At 36.4% G+C, this 13,756-nt stretch overlaps 1 protein-coding gene across 1 annotated transcript; it reads right to left on the bottom strand.

The window, feature by feature from the left end:
- Positions 1 to 6,719: 6,719 nt before the first annotated feature.
- Positions 6,720 to 12,374, bottom strand: LOC104210175 (proteasome subunit alpha type-7). Its single transcript, XM_009758994.2, has 3 exons — positions 11,997 to 12,374; positions 10,508 to 10,922; positions 6,720 to 7,064 (listed from the first exon to the last, which is right to left on the bottom strand). Exons 1-3 carry the CDS (start codon positions 12,167 to 12,169, stop codon positions 6,906 to 6,908), a joined length of 747 nt encoding a protein of 248 aa, XP_009757296.1. The 5' UTR covers positions 12,170 to 12,374; the 3' UTR covers positions 6,720 to 6,905.
- Between the last annotated feature and the right edge of the window lie 1,382 nt (positions 12,375 to 13,756).

Genomic DNA, 13,756 nt, shown 5'->3' with positions numbered 1-13,756 from the left:
TTCCGCATTATCTTCCATTGAAGATGAAACACCATTCTCGCCTTGTATAGTGACATGATACGAAGAACCTACACTTTCTTCATCTTCGTCACGTTCCTTAGTGTAGACCACAGTATATGGATTTACCTTCAGTACTTCTTCACATGAAACCACCAGTTTTGTTTGTCGCCTCATTCTGGAAGGAACCAAACTTTGGAAATCCTTAGAGATCTCCTGAATTTTGGGTGAAGCGAGTGTTCTTATATTTTGATGATTTCTCTGGAACTTATTCCCATTTTTTAATGGACCCAATCTCTCAAATACAGAAGTTCTCACAGTTGATTTTCCAAGCCTATCAAAGACAGAAGGCCTGTTAGAAGCGGCAAATTCATCTTCTACACTGATATAGTTGATACTCGCCCTTCTTATTGAGATGCGCACTGGTGACGGTTGCTTGTATCCCAAACCTTCACGTCGTTGCCTCGTTGCAGCTTCAGATGGGAGTGTCCCTAACTTGACGGCTCATTGGGATTGTATCCAGCTTTTGCAAATAGCTTGTAAGCGTTAGGATCAAAACCTTCATCTGTTCGCTTTGTATGGAGTACCACATTCTGCAAACGATTATGGGCTACAAACCCCGCAAGCGACTTTGAGGGAAACTTTACTGCCTCAAATCGTTTTACGGAAGAGTTAACTCCCTTAGCGTCTTGGTTTGGAGATTATATGATTCACCCTCGTCTTTCTTCCTTTTAGGGACATATTGGAGCGCGGGACTTACTTTCTTTCCATAAGACGAAATACCCCCTTTATGAGATTTATTCACGTTGGCGGGTACCTCCTCAGTAACAACTTTGGCTTTACCAATAGTCACCTCAGCTCTTTTAGTTATGGGTTCGTCATTCTTGCTTTTCATACCATCATCAACTTTCAACTCCTTCACAATGCGGTTCTTCAAGTAGAACTTTGCATCGGCGAAGTGTGACTCAGCCTCGGTGAATGGCTCATCATCAGCAACTACCGTCTTCTCGACTTCGCCCTCGTAGTATTTCAAACATTGATGGTAGGTAGATGGAACAACTTTATTCTCATGTATCCAAGGCCTCCCAAGCAAAACATTGTATGAAGTCTTCACGTCGATCACATACAACCATGCACTTGATCGCATATCTTCAATAGTGATTCCCAGCCTGATCGCGCCTATGGCTCTTTGCCCCTCTTGGTTGAATCCTTGGATCATCACATGACTTTCTGAGAGTTCGTTCATGGGAATACCAAGTTCTTTCACAGTATGGATTGGCAAAATGTTCACTGAGGATCCTCTATCAACCAAAATTCGATTTACCCTTTCATCACCCATATAGCCAACCAGGTACAATGGGCGGTTATGAGGAGTGTCACCTAGCAAAAGATCGTCATTTGTGAACATGACCTTTTCCTCACAAGCATTAACTTCTTGAGGAGTGGACTCAATGGGCTTTTCCGAAGGTGGTGCCAACGGTAGGTCATCAATATTTTCTTCCCCTTTGTCAGCATGGAAACAAGAGGCATCAATGCCCTCATGGGAAATCTTCGTGCGGAACCAACTTGGTAAAAACTCCTCCAAGGTCACTGGATTCCGTGGCTTTTGAGGATGGTGCATCTCCACTTTTGCTTTCTTCAAATGCCTAACTGGATTCTTTTTCGTTGGTCTTTTTACCATCATCTTCCTTGTTGGTTGTTCTATTGATTCTTTTTGTGGGCTCCTTTTGTGGTGCCTACGATGAGTCACCAATGTCCAACCTTCATCGTCATCAGGTTGATTGACTTTAGCTTTGTCGCTCTCCAGTAATTCTTCATCTTTACTTTCTTTAAAACCACATAAGTCATCCGGACTGAGTGATCCAAAGGTGATAGAGACTTGGTTTGCGCTTGCTTTCTCATCTTCAAGCACGATCTTCTTTTCGCGAGCCAAGTCCATGACTTTATCCTTGAAGACAAAGCACTTCTCCAGAGGGTGGCTTACAAGTCGGTGATATTTGCAGTAGTTCGGGTCATTTGTTTTCCCAGCTTCATTTGGTCGCTTCATCTCCGGAAGCTCAATGAGATTTAACTCGAGGAGTTCTTCGAAAATGGCTGGCACATCAGAATCCAGGAATGGGTACTCTTTTTCCTGCATTTCTTTTAGAGTCAACTTTCCACTTGGCTTATCTTGAAACGAAGTGGATTTCATACTCTGCTTCTTGCTCTCCTTCGTCGTGAACTTCACAAGTGACGTATTGACATTCATAGCTTCTTTGCTTTCAGACTTGGGTACGAACTTGCCCCACTTCCTGACTTCTTGCTTGTCATTCACTTTGCGAGGTTCATAGATGGGTAGCCTTTCATTTCTAGTGGAAGCCATGCTCAATTCCATGTCATGGGAACGAGTTGCAAGTTCTTCAAATGTGCTAGGCTTGATACCTTGCAAGATGTAGCGCAATCCCCAATGCATGCCTTGGATGAACATCTCTATGCCTGAAGCTTCACTAAGCCTGTCTTTGCAGTTGAGGCTTGCATTCCTCCAACGATTGATAAAGTCGATAACTGGTTCCCCCTTTCGTTGACGAGTATTTGTAAGCTCTGTCATACTCACCGTGCGTCTTGTGCTATAAAAGCGATTGAGGAACTCTTGCTCTAATTGATCCCAATTGTCGATAGATCTAGCCTCGAGGTCTGTGTACCAGTCAAAAGCATTTCCTTTTAGCGAGCGAACAAACTGCTTGATGAGGTAATCTCCATAAGTCCCAGCATTGTTGCACGTCTCAATGAAGTGCGCAATATGTTGCTTTGGGTTACCTTTACCATCAAATTGTTGAAACTTCGGAGGTTGATAGCCAGTAGGCATCTTCAACATATCGACCCTTGCAGTGTATGACTTTGCATATGTAAGGAAGGATTTGGCAGCAACTTCATATTTGTTCTTAATGGTTCCTTCGATGAAATCCTTTAGTTGATCGATTGGAATCATCCCTTCAGATGAGACAGGGATAGCCTTAGTGGATGCTACTTGTCTTGGGGAGAGTCACTCTCTAGAACTTCTGGGAGCTTGCCGGGTGTATGGGTAGATTCTTCTTCCATCAAGATTCCCACCCTATCTGTTAGCTTATCAATTCTAGCCTTTTGATTTTGCATGCATTTGGTCAAGCCAACGATTGCTTCCATCAAGTTTGCCAACTGCTCCTCCATAGATGAAGTGTTTGTCACCATGGCTTGCATGATTGTCATCGATGATGGAGAGTAGCATGGATTTTCACACAAATTGATCCTTGACTGGCTCACGCTATGTGGTGTAAGTGGGGAGGATCCATTGCTTGAAGCATCATCATCTTCCTTCACAGCAGAGTGCTTGGAGCCAGAGAGGTCAAGCAGAGCAAGAGTTTTCTTGATCTTTTCAGCAACATCGCTTCCTCTTTCAGATGCATTTGTAGAAGATCTTGCTCCTTTTGAGGATGAAGATCCGAAACAGGGGTTGATGCGGACGGCACTTGGGGTGCTTGTTGTCCGAAAGAGCTTGCTTTGCTCCTCGTAACTGGTCCGAAGCTTCCAAAGGTGACATCGAGGATGCTTTCCACATCAGCATAGAACCTGGAGTTAGCAGCCTTGGTGGATGTTGATTTGGAGTTGATTTTCTTCGAAGCCATTTCAATGTTCTTGAACTTTGGTGATTGAAAAGTTGAGATGAGAGGTAGAGATTGTCCCACTGGGCGTGCCAGAATTTGTAGACAATAAATTTGGTTCGAGAAAATAAAATCAAGACCGAAAATATCGCAACAATCGTAGTATTTTATTTCGAATATTTGAGTGTACAATCTCTATGAATCCTCTGATTCTTCTTTTCAATAGTAAATAAATCAAGGGCCTTTGAGCTTGATCTTGAATCTATGTGTGCTGCCACGAACGATGATCTTGTTCTTGAGCTTGAGCTTGATTGCTTGACCTTGACCTTGATTTGTTCTTCGTTCTTGAACTTGCACTTGATTTCTTGAACTTGAACTTGAAGCTTGAAACTTGTGGAGGAATTTGCAGCGTTTGATCCATGAGCTCTTTCTTGCTTCTTGTTGTAACTTCTGGTCCCTTTTCAGAGTTATGAAGATTCCTATTTATAGTTGTGGAAGGGAAGAATTGTGATAAGTACAAACTCTTTCCGACCAATCAAATTGCAGTGTGACATGGCCGCATTTGATTGGCCAGAACATGTCACTTGCACACGTGGTGCGATTTCATTGGCTTTTTAGTGTGACGTGGCATTCCTTGTCATTTTGACACGTGGCATGATCCTATTGACTCTTCTGTTTGACTTGGCGCGCCACGTCATTTGACACGTGACACCAAACTGGGCCTCTAGGAAGATGACATCTTGGACTTAATGGAGTAGGCTCATCAATTTAGCCCAATTAAATGGGCTAGCCCAATGGATTAAGATTTATTTATTTAATCCATACATATTGGACTTATAATTAATCCAATTATATTAGCCCAATAAATTTATATGAATTAATATATCTTGAATTTTAAAATATAGTCCCGATTATTTTACGGATTTAATTTTAATAAAATTTATATGCCTACAATTATCATTTTTATCTTTAACCACAATTAAAAGGGGATAAAATTTACAGATTTTGAAAAATTCACGATTGCTTCACTTCTTTTTCCAACAGCCTTTCAACTTGGAATTGTAGCTTCTCAACTCAACAGGATTTTTCTTTACCAATAACGTGGGCGTTGAGGAAAGAATTATGTTAGTAATCCAGTGATAAGGTGGATGAAATAGCATCGGATATTGCACGTCAAGTAAAGAAGAATGGAAAATTATTTAGAAAATGATCATGATGTCAAAACTATTTACTTGACAATTAAAATTAAAATGATATAAAAAAAAAAGAATAAAGATTATGTCAATAGCCTATGCCACACACATGTTTTAGCTTTTCAAATGCCAATACAAACGGTGACAGTTGTGTTTACGTCAAACTATTTACTTGACGATTTACTAATAAAATTGAGGTTGCAGCATGTAATAACTATGATTAGTTTATACAGTGGGCAAATTATTTCCCTCCCGTTGGCAGATCCATACTTTGCCTATGTATGGGCTACTTTCATTAATAGCACACTATTAAAAACATAATACAAAAGATTAGCATTAATTAATGATTAACAAATATAGCAGTAAAATATTTATACATATAGCATATTTAATTCAATTCAAATCAGCAAGAATCAAGCTGCTTAAAAAGGCAGTTCAAGTATTTAACATCCTCCATACCATAACATGTTTTATGTTTTCGTTAGAAACCAATCCATTCCATAATATATTTTTTTCTTTCCATACATGAACCTTTTTATATAATGTAATGTAGCAAAACTATACTCTTTATATTCTGATGAAATAATATATATATATATTTTATGAAAAAAAAACATAATGTATGTCTGTGGTATATATACATTATAAATTATGTATTTTTTTAGGAAAAATCATGTATATATGCATATGTTATTACTTATTTATACACTTATTTATATTTAAATAGATATTATTAATATGCCATTTACATTTTGCAATAATATAACATGCATATTTGTATAAATTATTTGTATAAAAACAGTATATGTGACATATTTTTTTCTTCTATATACATATTAGAGGCATGTTAATATTTTAGATAAAATTTTATGTATGGTATATGCTAGTAATATACATTGAATAATATCAATATAATAATGTATTATGATGTATATATATAAATTATATATGTGATATAAATACATATAAAAAATATATGACATATTGATGAAATATTTACATTGTAAATTATCATGATATAATATACTTGAAATATATTAAAGGTATATTTTGATATAAAATAAAATGTATAGAGAAAAGTTTAAAACTCAAAAAAGAAAAAAAAATTACTAAAATTCTCGTTGTGCAGAGGGAATTATTTTTGAGATATTCTTCTTTCAGAATCTTTGATATATTTGGGTAAGCGTTATTTATGGAAGAGAAAAAAGAAATTATGGAAGAATGAGGGAAAATGAAATGTTGTAAAAATGTATTAATATAGCGGGATCCCTTAGTTAATGGAGTTATCAGCGTAAAAGTGCTAAAAGGTAAAAAAAAAATGTGTTGTTTTTGAAATAAACGAAGTCTACTATAATTTATGAGAATAGTTTTTAAAAAGGGAGCAAGTATGTAAAAATCTCACTAGGAGGGGGCCTCTATTCTGCAAGCCCACATAATAACAGCATAAACTCTAGTGATCATTCCATTGATAAGACCAAAATGTTTATGACTTTCAAGGCCCAAAAAAGCCCAATGAGAGAGAAGCTGGAAGTGGATCAAAATCTTCAGAAAGCACGGGAAAACAAGCCTTTTCCGCTCCTATGTTGCAGCTATTAATCCACAATAAACCTTGGGAAAGAGCACAAACAAATTATTTTTTTGGCTGATATTTCACTTACGTCTAGCCAGTACCGAATAACACGGTACAACATCAACAACAACGGACCCAGTATAATCTCACAAGTGAAGTCTGGGAAGGGTATCGTATACGCAGACGTTACTCCTACCTAGTGAAGGTAGAGAGACTATTTCCAATAGACCCTCTGCTCAGAAAGGGTACATAACTAACACGGTGAACCTTTAAAGTATATCAAGCAATGCCCAAAAAGGGCAGAAACAGATTATTTCTTTGCATGAAAAGAATAAATGAAGATAGCAGACGATGACTTCTTTTGCCCCATTAAACAATATTAACAAATGTCTTGCCCGACTACAAGATCAGTCTTAGAAGCACAAAATATTAGTCAGAGCAACAAGTTAAAATTTAGCGAACACTTAACACTTTTTGATCAAATTGAAAAAGTTCAGGGAACACATTCAGATATGAATTTCAGCAGAACTAGGTTTCTTTGGGGGCCTTTTTGGCAGCTTCTGCAGCTGCTTTCTCTGCCTCGATCTCAGCAACAATGGCATCAATCTCAGCTTCCTCAAGTTGCTTAAGCCCATGCTCTTTTGTCATTACAGCAACTTCTATGTTCTTTCCACCACTTTCAACAACCTGATTCATAGGGAACACAAGTTTAAGATTCATCACAGTCCAAACAAATGCATACAGCCAACTAGTCCCTCAGCAAAGTACAATACCGAAATGTCAACAGGAAACAATCATGGTTTATTTTTTTACGACAGCGATTTCAGGCCACCTTGCGCACACCTTGACTATTTGACCAGATACCTGCTACCTCCCACTAGCACAGGTACCAGATATCTCTAACTGCCAAGGCTTATGTTGACGGGAAACTATCATGTATTAATTCGCTTAAACTAAAATGTAATTTGTCTACAACTTGAATCACAAAGAGTCACGTCCAAGGCAAAGTAAATAGCTTGGCATATGTCAGTCATATGAACACCATAAATATATCTATAATGTAGGTCTTGTTACCGCTTAGTTGAAGAGGTAATTACTCCCAGCAAATGAGCATTTAATGAGGTACTCTTGAGGCAGTTTAAGAAAGCCCAAATATTGCAATAGACAGAACTTTTGACATCTATGGACATTCATACGAAGACATTCTTCAAATGTATGCCTGTCTGTAGTATTCAACTGGCCAGTCCTCACCAATTTCGTTAGCTGCTTCAGTGCTTCAGCACACCCACAACATAACTTTAAAAAAAAACGGTGGTACATGCGCCTGTTTGCACACACCTCGCGTTTGACTACCTGCTACACTACAGCCCACAAGCACAAGTGCCGGACACCCCACCCACTAAGGTTGAGCAAATAAGCTCATAAACACTAAGGGATCGTTTGGTATGATGCATTAGATAAATTAATGCATGCATTAGCTTTGTGTATTAATAATACATTGTTTGGTAGACATTTTGAACCTATGCATTAGTTATGCAGGCATTAGTTATACATCCTATTTGGTATTATCCTATGCATAACTAATGCATAGAAAACAATGGTATTAGCAATGCAATGGATTTTAATGCATGCATTAGCTTAGTTAAAGACAAAATTATCCTTCAAAATTTATGTTTTATTAAAACATGCTAGTTAGTATATTAATGCAAGTTCAAAATAATTCAAATAGTGAGAAATAAAATTATATCCCTAGTAAATAAAAAATACTTAGCATATTTCCTTTTTTATAAATAAATATTTAATTTTATTTTACAATATATGTAGACAAATAAAATAATTTTTTAAAAACTTTTTCATATAAAAACATTTCTCAACATATGTTTCTTTTAAAAAGTTAGAGTGTGGACTAGATTTGAGAGCATTTTTGTAAACAAATAATTCTTTTAGAAATTGTGCAATACTTTAATACATCAAACCAAACAATGGATAAGAAATATGTCAGCATAACTAATGCAAGCATAACTAATACCAACATTACTAATACACCATATTCAGCATTATTCTTATGCACCCTACCAAACGACCCCTAAGTGTAATAGCTGGTTTTGAACCTTAGATCTTCTGGTTGTTAGTCCTAGGTCCTATCCACTAGTTGATTCTCTGGTGGACCACAACACAACATAATACTAGGATGGTAACAATTAATGTGTCAGAATTTCTAGACACATTATAAATCTAAAGTATGGAACTTTCACCAATCTCTAAGGTGATGAAGATTATTTCCTCATAAGTTTCTAAAGGTAAGTACTTTACAGCAAATATATGAAAAGTTAATGTTTTTGAGATAGCTATTTGAGGCCTAACTACACATCATGCTTCATCTTAAATGACTTTTCACATCCTCGGGCATCCTTACATCCAAAAGAGAGTTTGTCTATAGGTTTAGAAACTACCAAATTGCATTCATGCTTATTTTTGCTGTATGTTGGGTTGAGGTGGGTTACGACTTGGCAGTCACCTCCAACATCTAAAAATGACTTCCGCATACATTCGGACCAACCTTTTCAGCATACAAAGTCCTTAGGCATCACATTATCAGCAATAGCGACGTACGCATTTTCTAGAGGATGCCAGGACAGGATCAAAGAAAAAAGCAAGAGAGCTTATCACTTTTAAACAAACAATTTCCACAGGGCCAAAGAAATAACAACCATGTGATTTCGAACCAACCTGGTCAGCATAAAAGTCATTAGGAATACATTTGCAGGGTTTTCCTCTAGCCATAGGAACAAAGATGCAAACAAGAGAGCCCCGCTTGGAAACAGAAAAAGGTTCTACTGAAATAAACAAATGCATTACATAAGATCTATCCAGATCCCACTCCATGATAAGGTAGCTAGTCAACTTGGCAGTCACTAGAAATCTGAACCATACCTACAATAGTTTTCAGTCATCGAAATCTTCCTCTTGAAAAGAATTCAAACACCCAAGATATCATTGGTGATCTAAGTTCAAAATGACATTATTAACCTTGGATTATGGCGTTACATAGTACCAAGTGCCTATTTTAAGGCAGTCTTTCAGTAAATGTCAAGAATCAACTGAAATTGTACTTCTACCGGGTAACGAGCCAGAAATTCCCACATAACTGAATATTCTATGCCACTGGCCCCAAATCCGACATTTCCAAAACTCCTGTCCCATAACAATACTAGCACATACTAGGAACTGCATGCATTATTCTTTTCGTTAAGGTACTAGGAACTGCTTAAATAAACTTTTTTTTCTAAGATAATATGTATATATAGATTAAATAATCTTTTTTCTTTCTAAGATAAAATGTATATATAGAGTATGCCTTGACCGCTTAAAAATAATGTGAAGTAAAAATTAATTTAGAACAGGAAGTAAACCCTTGTAATAATTCTATAATCTTACAAATATAATTCAGAACTCACATTTACCTTACAAAACTACGATTGTTTCAAAATATGTCCCATAAAACGGAATGGACAGAGTATTAAAAACGCGTCTTGAGGACATAATTCGTATACAGAAAGCATATATTTACCAACATACTAACATAAACCTTGGCCTATCCACCGTTTAGATCGAGCAAAATTCCACACTACCTCCAGTTATACAAGCAAACAGAAATACACTACATAAATACATTTCATTCCCTAGATATAAGTTTTAACTTCTAGCAATTATAGTTGAAGCTGCATTCAGCCATCGAATTTCACATGTTTGTTCATTACTACCCTTCCTTCAAAATTTTATCTATTTGTTTTTGAACCTAGCTCATTAGTGAAAGAACTGTGTAACAGTGCCAAAAGTTAGTCATCATATGGTGAACTGAAGAATCCATAGTGAAGTCAATGTGACTTCATATCTGGTCTAGGCAAAGAAGGCTAAAATCTTAAGTCAATCTCCTTACCTCTTAACAGATCAACATTTAGAGCACTAATTTTGCAGGACTTAGAAATCGAGGCATAGTTGATTGACTGAACTATGACGAGAGGAGTTTAAAATGATCCCTTATGTTCTGAAAATTTAAAATTAAGGGCCGATAGAAAAGAAACGCAAGTTCAGAGATACTCAAAATAACCAAGACAGAGATTACTTACTTCAAGCAAAGCACGTATTGCTAGTTTCACAGTTTCCTGGCCAGATGTTTCTTTGTAGTTCTTCTCCAAAAACTCCCGAAGAGAGTTGGAGTTTCTACCAGTCGCATTGGCTTTCCAAGCTGAGAATGTACCCGATGGATCTGTTTGATAAAGCGCGGGCACACCGGTGTATGGGTCGAAACCAATGATCAAGGTAGATAGGCCAAATGGCCTTACACCACCACTTTGAGTGTACTTTTGCTGAAGACCAGCAATGTAACGAGTTATGTACTCAACAGTAACAGGATCCTCAACAGTAAGCCTATGACTCTGACATTCAATGCGTGCCCTGTTTACAAGAACTCGTGCATCTGCTTTCAGCCCAGCACAGGCCAATGCAATGTGATCATCCAGATTTACTATCTTTCTTACTGACCTGCAAAAAGAGAGAGAGAAAAAAAGAGATTAATTAGCTTAGGATTTCAAAGCAGGCAGAAAACTAAATTAAATGCAAGAGGAATATCTATCAATGAGAACACAAGACCAAGGAAATAAAGAGAACTAGGTGTTATGTATTTAACAGCACACATCACCTAATAAGCAATAAACAGAGTAAATAATTCAGCAAATTATACATACAACAGATATGGAAATAAGTGCTCAAACACCTCTCTTTCAACCACAAGAGAGGAGACACCCTTTTCTGCTACTTTTTATTAACTTCATGGAAGATGTCACTTTGAGACAATCCACTTAGTGACAGCTCCTTATTTGACCAAAATAAAGTCTTTACTCTCCTCGATGGGCCTTAATTCTCTACTATTGTATGGGTTGTTTCGCCACTCTCCCTATCCCCAATCCAACGTTGCGGGATGCTGATATCAATAACAATGCAAGTATATTTTAACCAACAAGCCCTTCATAAATAGAGGTGGATTCAGGAGTTGAAGTTTATGGGTTCCTAAAAAAAACCTCAAGTTAATATACAGTAGTAACTAGGTTCCCAGTCATATAGATATTTTGTGGGTTTCATAGTATATATTCAGGGTTTCGGCAAAAGTTACTGGTTCCCGTGGCCATATTTGTACTCTAGTTCCGCCTTTGAATTCATAAACTCTATCATTTCCCAACAGCAATCTGTACATTACATTACACACCATTAAGTTCAGTAATTAAAGCAGTCAGCTAAACCACTTGCAACCTCCAAATACTGAACCTTCCATTGAGAAACTAAAAAATGATAATCTTTCTCCTTCCAGTTGCACTACCCAGAAACCAAAAGTTTAACAACAAATGGGCACTCTCTTAACGACTACATGTGCACACCCATAAAAATGATAAAAGAAGTAATAAAAGTAAGAGGTCAAAACCCAGAAAATCATTAAACCCTAAATCTCGCGGAATTACAGAGTAAACCTTAAAATTACATTTTTTGATAAGTAAACCTAAAGATTGCATTTTTAGATCTTCAAACCAAATAAATTGCAAAAAAAAAATAAAAAAAATATACCTAGAGTCCTGAAGCTTGGGAGTAGACTTCTTCTCAACGCCAAGGACAACAGTGTCAGTGCCACGTACACCAACGGCGGCGTTACCTTTGCGTACGGCTTCGAGGGCGTATTCCACTTGGAATAGGTGGCCGTCCGGCGAGAACACCGTGATCGCTCTATCATATCTAGCCATGGCTATAAGTAAAAGCTATCGGAAACTTTGGGCTCTGTGTGTTGAAGTTTCTTCCGATCTCTGAGTGTTGCTACTGAATGCTCTTTCCTTCAAATTATTTGGTATTGCCTCACTGATAAAAAGCAATACACACTTCTTGGGCGACAAGCTAATTGAATCAGACGTCAAACTTGGCACGACGTCGTAGCAACCACCATGCTTTTTTCTTTTTTTCTTGTTTGTTTAGTTCACTTTAATATTATTAGAATATCATTTTTACTTTTTTACCTCTAGTTCTTTTGGGTAAAGAAGTTATTATCGAGTTCGAACTTTGAGAATAAGAGAAATCTTAAGCAGAAATAATTTTTTTTAAAATAGATCTTATGCCAATCGAACGTAAATTAGTAGGGATAGCAAACACCAGATATTATTTGACATAAGAATTTTTTTTCTTTTTTTTCAAAAAAAATTTATTTTTTTTCGAAATCAGCATTTGTTCATAAAATTTTCAGTTTTCACTTAAAAATATATTTTAGAATTTTCCGAAAATTTAAAAAAATCCAAAAAATTATTTTTCAAAATTTTCACTCAGATCGCTCACAAAACTTCAAAAACAACCCAAAATTATATTCATGTCCAAACACAACTCTAATTTTCAAATACCATTTCACTTAAAAGAAAAATTCACTTTTTTAAAAAAAAAAATTTACAATTCTTATGTCCAAACACTCACTAAATGATTATGTAAAAAAAGGGTAAAGAAGCCGCCCTATATTGAAAAAAAAAATTAGCTTGCTTTAGAAAAGGATATATAAATTGATTATTCATAGTCAAATAGGTCTTCATTAATCAGAGATTTGATTCAAACTGATTTCTAACACCATCATTTGAGAAGAGGCAGGATATTATGATTTATTCTAGTACGGTTAGGAACATAATTAAGTACATAAAAATATATTTTCTCAAATATATATGATCATACATTTGACATGAAACCAAAGCACACATAAATTTTTGGGGTTACTTCTCTCTACCATACATTATTAAAAAAGAATTTCTACATACTCAACAGTCAACTGGTAAAACTAAAGATGCTATTGATATCGTATACATCTGTGTTTCTATTTAGACATCTAAGACGTGAATTTGACTATACATTGAGGAAAAATAGATTTCGGATGCAAGTATAAAGAAAGAACAAAATGGTAATATATCAGGATTCAGCAGCGCAAATTTTCATTTTCATTTTAGTGGAAGCACGGCTTTGCGCTATAGTTAGCTCATCGCCATCAAAAGAATCCCATAGAAAGAATTTTTGTCATAAATTTGTCCCAAGGATCTATCGGAAACAACTTCTTTGCTCTTTTAGGGTAGGAGTAAGATTACGTACATTTTACCCTCTCTAGACCCCACTTGTGAGAAATGACTGAACTTATTATTGTTGTTGTTGGTTGTCATAAATTTGTCCCAACCCTCGACACTCTTTTATAAATTCATGAATATTGAATCAATCAAACGCACTTCTAACATAGCCGCGACAGCAACAAGTTCTGTGCTCCTGGCCCCTAGGGGATAAAGTGACAGAATCTTTTTGAGAATACAAGAGAA

The sequence above is a fragment of the Nicotiana sylvestris genome, chromosome 1 (assembly GCF_000393655.2).
Source record: "Nicotiana sylvestris chromosome 1, ASM39365v2, whole genome shotgun sequence".
NCBI lineage: Eukaryota > Viridiplantae > Streptophyta > Magnoliopsida > Solanales > Solanaceae > Nicotiana > Nicotiana sylvestris.
Note: the sequence above shows the minus strand (reverse complement) of the source record. Positions and strands in the feature narration are given on the sequence as shown.

Excerpts from the sequence above, each read along its gene's own strand:
- LOC104210175 (XM_009758994.2), bottom strand. The coding sequence starts at position 12,169 with ATGGCTAGATATGATAGAGCGATCACGGTGTTCTCGCCGGACGGCCAC. Across the intron at positions 10,923-11,996 it reads CCCAAGCTTCAGGACTCTAG|GTCAGTAAGAAAGATAGTAA; the intron begins GTATATTTTTTT and ends CTCTTTTTGCAG. Across the intron at positions 7,065-10,507 it reads CAATACGTGCTTTGCTTGAA|GTTGTTGAAAGTGGTGGAAA; the intron begins GTAAGTAATCTC and ends CCTATGAATCAG.